The sequence below is a fragment of the Stomoxys calcitrans genome, chromosome 5 (assembly GCF_963082655.1).
Source record: "Stomoxys calcitrans chromosome 5, idStoCalc2.1, whole genome shotgun sequence".
Classification (NCBI taxonomy): Eukaryota; Metazoa; Arthropoda; class Insecta; order Diptera; family Muscidae; genus Stomoxys; species Stomoxys calcitrans.
Window position 1 is genome coordinate 16993253 of NC_081556.1, and position 7376 is coordinate 17000628.

At 37.7% G+C, this 7376-nt stretch overlaps 1 protein-coding gene across 4 annotated transcripts; it reads right to left on the reverse strand.

Annotated features, from left to right (window-relative positions):
- Positions 1 to 719: 719 nt before the first annotated feature.
- On the reverse strand, positions 720 to 6885 carry LOC106081692 (KAT8 regulatory NSL complex subunit 3). 4 transcript variants are annotated; one of them, XM_013243844.2, is made up of 8 exons: positions 6354 to 6885; positions 4397 to 4722; positions 3807 to 4333; positions 3449 to 3746; positions 2964 to 3307; positions 2833 to 2898; positions 1894 to 2751; positions 720 to 1831 (listed from the first exon to the last, which is right to left on the reverse strand). In XM_013243844.2, exons 1-8 carry the CDS (start codon positions 6459 to 6461, stop codon positions 1026 to 1028), a joined length of 3333 nt encoding a protein of 1110 aa, XP_013099298.2. In that variant the 5' UTR covers positions 6462 to 6885; the 3' UTR covers positions 720 to 1025. The 4 variants fall into 4 exon arrangements, with proteins under 4 accessions (XP_013099298.2, XP_059225572.1, XP_013099296.2 ...); XM_059369589.1 differs by lacking the exon at positions 6354 to 6885 and adding an exon at positions 5297 to 6176 and having other exon boundaries at positions 2833 to 2895; XM_013243842.2 differs by lacking the exon at positions 6354 to 6885 and adding an exon at positions 5297 to 6176.
- Positions 6886 to 7376: the final 491 nt, after the last annotated feature.

Below are 7376 nucleotides of genomic sequence, written 5' to 3' on the forward strand. Positions count from 1 at the left end.
CTTTCCCACTCTATCTCTTTCTCACTCTCTCTTTATCACCCTCTCTCTTTATCACTCTTTCTCTCTTTCTCACTCTCACTCTATCTCTTTCCCACTCTCACTCTCTCTTTCTCACCCTCTCTCTTTATCACCCTCTGTCTTTCTCACCCTCTCTCTTTATCACCCTCTGTCTTTCTCACTCTCTCTCTTTCTCACTCTCTCTCTTTCTCACCCTCTCTCTTTCACTCTCTTTCTGGCTCTCTCTTTCTGGCTCTCTCTTTCTGGCTCTCTCTTTCTCACTCTTTCTTTATCAATCTCTCATTTTCTCTCTCTCTAGTTTAAGTCGATCCATGATTTCCATCTGCATCATTGGTGTAGAAGAGTAGTGAATGTTGAGCTTTTTTTACACGAATCTGTATTTCTCAAACCTTTTGTAGCAGAAACCCTTGGTTGATATTTTATAGATCGGTGTGGTTTTTCCATAATTTCACTAATAGTGGAGGGCAAAGATCGTTCCCTTTTGCAGAGATTTCAAAGTCAGACATAGGTCTGAATATAAGACTTTCGAGGCTCTTTTGATGCGGAAAAATAGATGAAATGGGTCGATCTGTTACTCTTTATCTCTTCCAAGACATGCCGTAGTGTTAATGCATACATGATCCGTGGTGCATTTGCGAAAAGCCCCCATCACAGAGATGATCTCTCTCTCTCTCATTTGAAATAATTTATTTAAATTTCAATCACTTTTTATTAGCTTTTAATCTAAAAACTAGGATAATTGTAAATGACAAAATACAAAGATTCTACAAACTACGGTAAAGATTCGGCAAGTTGACAGCGCACAATGCTCACAAATGTCAATTGCCTATACTTCTAATCTACATAAATGTTGTAAAACAAAACATATTCAATATGAATTTCATTTCATAATGCGACATGATCTTTTGTAAAGAGAAACTGATGAAAGAATAAAATTATAAAAGAACAACATGAAAAAAATTTAATTTTTTGTCATGGGAAACTTTTTAATACTAAATTCTAAACTCTTATTCACTTTTTGTTGTTGTAGTTGAGGTGGGAATAGTTGTGGTACGATTGAGAGGATTTAGGGTGATGATTTTGGGTGAGGACTGTATGGTAGCTGAGGGGGAGGTATCACTGTTAGGTATCACTCCATCAGATGTTGTGCTTGCTGTGGCTACACTAACTCCTCCACCTATTGCAGTTGGTGAAGACTTAGTAGCCGGCACTAAGTTAACCAATTTGCGCACGGTTAGATTACGATTCAGCAACTGACTTGTCAAATGCGATGGTATTTGTTTTAGACCACCTGGTTTGACAACAATGTTACGTATTTGCGGTTTGTCTGAAGCTATTAGGGAAGCATTGGGGTTGTTTATAATCTGTATTTGGGGCAAATTTTTTGTGGGTACATTGAGAATGCCCCCCGCTGTACGTGTTGTTATAGACGAGGCCGAACTCGAACTAAAGGGTTGAATGTTGATTTTCTTCACCGTAGAAGCCTGGGGTGAAGTGGTAGTTATGCTGCTGCCCACACGCGGTATAATAGTTGGCGATGAAGACAATTTTGAATTTGTCACCACAACTTTGGTATATTTTGGCAATTGAGGTGTCAAGCTGGTTCTTGATATGATATTTGGGCAGGGTTTCATTGAATTGCGATTGATAAAAACAACTTTATTGGGTTTATTTCCCAATTGCGGTGATTGTATGATAGTTCCGGGTTTGTTGATGACATAGGTGCCACTTGTGCCGCTGGTAATGGTGGGTGGTGTATTTGCCTCTTTGATGATTTTCTGGCTTATTATAAGCTGTCCAACGCCTTTGGATGCTGAAAATTAATAATAAAGATATATAGTTGCACAGTATAATTTTAGGCTTTCACAAAATTACCTGTTTTAATGCCTGATGTTGAGGCTCCAGCACTTGTCGCCTTGTTGCTATCCATCCCTTCCGAAAGATTACCCTCATTGTCAGCAAATATAATGGGCATATCAATTATGTTGGATAGATCCAAGTTACTCGATGCAGAAGAGGAGGATGTTGCAGCTCCAGACGTTGAGGCTATGGGATGCAGAGTTTTTGCTGTAGCCGACAACTGCAAAGTAGGTTTCCCCGTAGAATTTTTTAAAACCGTATATTTCGGTTGATTTCCCACAGCAGTAGCAAATTGGGTTGTCTGGCCATTTGGTGTCTTTAAAGTGAAAATATGTTGACCCGTTGTACTGCTTGGACTTGTAGTTACTATACTTCCTATGCGAGGGCCACCTAAAATTTCTCCTTGATTTTGGCCCAATACTGAGCCCGGTTTGATGGTATAGATTTTCGATTGCGATTGCAAGGTAGTGGGTTTTATTTGCACAAATTGATTGGAGGGTATCATTTTGATTTTGGTACCCACTGCCGTGGAGCTGGAACCACCTATTATTAATGGCTTTTGTGGAGCATTCATAAGGGTCGTCTTTAAGGGTGTTGTTTTTCCCGATTGAGCTATTAATTCGAAATTGGATACAAGTTTTTGAGAATTGGAATCGGTACTGGTAGTGCTGGTATTCAAACTGGAATCCCCATCATTTGTATCGGACATAATGGATTGCATGGCCATGTTTAGATCATCATTTGTTGTCATCTTATTGACCTTGACCTGACCTTTGCCAATAATAACAGGCGTTGAAGTATGAATTTGAGAGAGTTTGCCTGTTGGGGTAGCCGTTGCAGCATTTGGCATAGGGCGAGTACGTGGTCTGCCAACTATAATAAAAAGAGAGATCATTTAAGAAAGCGTATAAAAAAACATTTTTTATTAAAGCAAAAAGCAAATAAAAGTGTTACCCTTTCGCTTAACTATAAATGGATCTTGTGTAATGGGGTTTGATTCGTGCATGGATTTCTTCACTTCTTGTAAAAAACAAACACATTTTTTTATGCTAAAACATATTTCATCTTCTTTGCTTCCAACTTACCCAAAGGTTTTGTTTTTGCTGGTGTTCCCTCTGCATCAGTGACTTCTTGCTTTCGTTTACGCTGTGGTCCAGTGGGGGTCTTTTCTCCCGACGATGCTTTGCTCAACTTGTTGTAAATATTGTTACTTACTGACGTAGGTATGCGTGGCCCTGGAGGATTCGCCAATATTTTCTTGATAAAATCATAAACCTCATCGACCACCATTGTGTCTACCATTGACTGTGTTACATTCTCAATCTTTCGTCTGGATTTGGGTACCCTAAGAGCATCATCCGCACTGCCTACAACCACCAAGGATGACTCGGATTGCATTTTTTCTCTTAAGCATTCAATTTCCTCAGGACTGCAAATAAAGCAAATGGAAAGGCATTGGTAAATAATTGCAAATTTAAGTATTTTGCAAATTTAGACCAATTTTTAAAAAGTTTTATGTTTTACTTCCAATAGCCATACCACAAGAAGCACAATTCTGTAGCTAAATTACCTTGATCTCGCAGAATTTTGCCCTATAACAAAGAGTATGGGCACTTTTATATCCAAAATCCTATCATCCGGGGTACCCCGAATACCATTATAGGTGTTGTAGGCAAAACCCATACATACAACACAGGCCACATTCTCTGACATACCCACTTGTAAGGCCAATGAAGCACCAGCATTGAAACCAATTAAAATAATGCTTCGTTGGGAGTTTTCGCTACGCAGTTCATGAATTTTTACTCGTGTCAAGGAGACTATTTGCTCCGCCACTTGTTCCAAAGGTTGGCGTGAGATATGGCCACCTTAAAATAAAAAAAACAAACATTATTTCCACCTTTTTAGATTTATAAGTGAATACCTACTTGTCATGGGTAAGGTCACCTGTACTATTTGCGTTATGGTTGCCAAATGTTGATACCATTTTTGCAAGCGATTGGGTACTGGCCCACCCGTAGGCATTGAGGGCAGCGCCACAATAACTGCATTTTGAGATAGATTTCGTGATTTTATGGCAATTTGAGGTTCCCATTTCTTTTTTAGAACTGGTGCCAAAAGTTCTTGACTTATATTAAGTGGGCGACCGAAAAGCATTTTGTCCATAAGAGTGGGTAGTTTGGATTTCAAAGTTTGCAGTATGTCTAAATAAGAAGCCATATATGTAGCAGGCAAACAATCCATGAGAAGACTATGCAGCCATTGTGTTAAACGAGATTCCCAGGCCACGGATGCCAAAGCTTTGCGCATGCGAGCCGCAGATTTGTCCACAATAACGCGACGCTGCATTGCTTCATTGGGTCGGCTGCAATGAGCCAAACGACCCAATTGGTCATTGTCCAGTATGCGAACTACTTTGCTGAACAAAGTCTTTTGCATATTCGACCAACCCATTCTAGAAAAAAAAAGAAATTGATATTTAGTTCTGTAACACAACATAAATCCAATTAAATCTCACTGATTGATTTTCATTTCCCAGTCTTCATCATCTGCATTATTATTTTTCACATATTTCGCTATGCGCGCACATTCGTTCATGGCTTCTTTGGCAGATATTTCATTATATGAAGGTATGGGTGCTTGATTCATATCATTCAAATCTTGTTCATCCGATGGATGTGAGTGACATGACTGACATTGTGGTGGACGACGCAAGAGAATATTTCTAGCGGGTGTAAGGCCATTTTTAATCTCTATTCCAATTGGCTTGGGATTATGCTCGCGTATATAACTATGCTCCATCTTTCCACTTTCTGTTGATGTTTCTGCAGTTGCAGTGGTGCTCTGAAAAGGAAGATTAGAGACATTAAAATTGCATGAAAAAATTAAAAAAAAATCTATTTAGTGGATAGTGTATGGGAAATCTTCAAAAAGAAACAAAAGAATAAACCCCCCTCTGAAATTAAAACTGGAACAAATCATTGGCTGGAGCAAAGCTTCGGCTTCAATGAATACAATTTTATTTTCTATTTATGTACTCTGTAAACTGCCCTAAGCTCTGTCATGTACATATTTTCTAAACAGAGGAGTCTCTCTTAGGTGCACTGTTTGCAGTAAACTGCCCTTAGATCTGCCATGTACCTCTTTTCTAAACAGAGAAGTCTCTCTCAGGTGCACTGTTTGCAGTATGAAATAGCAGAATGCTTATTATTGGGTTAAATTTTGAATTAGACTTTAATTGCTTAGATGCAATGAAATGCAAGCTATACCGAAAATGTAAACTACAATGGCATCTTCATAATAACTGTTTGCGTTTTGCCATCTCCGGAATATGGTATCTGTTTGTCCAGTTTTCTCCCATATTAAAAGAAAAACTATTCATAAAAATGTGTTAAAACAAATAAAAAAAAAGCATTACACTCTCTGTGGTTGTAGATAAATACATCACCCCTGCGGTTGAGGAGGCTGGGGTCGCGGTACTGCTATCGACAACTGTTTTGCTGGCCACAATGGTCAAATGGGGCCTTTTAGCTGCCACAATAGCCATGTTATAATTTACAGCTTCCTTCGATGAGCCCGATGCTTTAGGTGAGGTGCTGACTGCAGGAGAAGCTATGGATTTTCCAAATGGTTTAATTATATCCTTTAAATCTCTTAAAGCAACTTTGCCAATCTCTTTTGTTTTGGTTCCTTGTAACGGCAATGAAATTGTGTTTACTGCTGATGTGCTATTCCTGGTGGTCTCTGTTATTTTCGCCGTTACGGTAGTATACAAATGAGGTTTAGTTTTTTGATGTTGTTTTTGTAATTCAGGCTTTTCAATGGGAGTCAGGAAAGTGGTTTTTGTAATGGCAATCTTTGGCGGTGTAATGGACTTTAAAATCTCTAATTTTTTCTCAATACTGTCTAGATTGGACTGCATTTTTTGTATTGCATATCACAGAAAGTTTCAATTTGAGTTATGTACAATTCACTATAATATACAAGTATGCCAATGCAGGCAGTATCGTATGCAGCTAGGTAGGATATATTCAATATTTCTACTATTCCGTGTTGTTGAGGTGATTGTGTAGTTTTTTTTTCTTTCAATCAATTGCCTAATGTTTTTCGGCCAATGCAAATATATTAACACTGAGAGTAAGTGCAGTTCAAAAAATGTTTAGCTTATTTCGTAATTTCAACATTAATTTTAGCTAAACTAGTTATTTTCCAATTATAAACTGCACATTTACTTATTTTCACTCAACATTTGGGGTTCTCTTTGGGAAAAGTAGCGTCATAAACCAGTGCTGCCACACTGTACATAAATTCCACGAATACAACCTTGGCTGGCCCAAACATCTCTTTTTACTCTCTTTCACCAATAAACAAACATATGTCAAATGGCGTGCGTTCGCAAGAATCTCGAACTTTACCAAAAAAACCTACATATTATTTTAATCCTATTGTAATATTATACTTTTTAATGTACTTACACCTCCATCATCGTCCTCCTCATCCACTTCATCGTTGCCCAAGTTTGAGCGGCTGGGTTCAGCTTCTTTTTTCTGCACAAATTCTTCAAACAATTTAATGAAGGACATTTTACACTAGACACTGTTGCTTGAATTATCACGTTTCGTTTTGCGTGTAAGATTACGTTTAAACTACTTTTAACAATATGAAACCCGGTAATCAATTTGTTGATGCAACTTTAAGAAACCACAGAAAACTTGAACTCTTGCCACTTGGAGTACGTAGAGGTTTCTTTCTAGTCTCTCCGTTGGTTCGTCTTCTGCCGACAAATGACGTAGTTTATGATCTGTACTTCAGTTTTGTATGCTTAACAATGTACACATGCAAAAATAAATATAAAATAAACACTGCAATGCTTGCGAGTAGATGCATTCATGTGTTGCACTATGAATTGTATAGTTTTTCTTAGCTTATTACTGCAAATTTAGCGAATTTCTTTGCCCACTTCAATAAAACACGATTTTGTGACTCTCTCGAATTTTACTGTTGTGAAATGAAGAAGCTGTCACTTTGTCTGACAGCAGAGTTGTATCTTTGGAGGGGTTCCTTATTTACGCTTCACGAATAATAGGATTGTTCATGTGTATTTAAAGATTAGTTTTTTTTCAGACGTGATATATTAAACTTTTTTCATTTTTAATGGAATTTTAGTCCATGAGGGTTGGTACTCTATTCGACCTTTTACGTGAACAGCTGTCAAACTCCATATAAAAAAGTTGGAAGTGAAAAATTTTAAAAACAAATGAAAGCTTTTGTTAATTGTAAAGGAAACCGTGTCGTTTTGAGAGCATTAAAAAGGGAAAACGAGTCGTTTGCTCAAAACAGCTTTGGTCTGAAAATAAAAGAATGCAACACTGCAAAAAAAAGTAAAAGAAGCATAGCGCAAAAATTACCAATTTTTAACTTTCACGGCCAAAAACTATACTTCACGTATGGCAACATAGAATGACGCTTGATTTCAGTCGCTAAGTTTGAAAATTCTT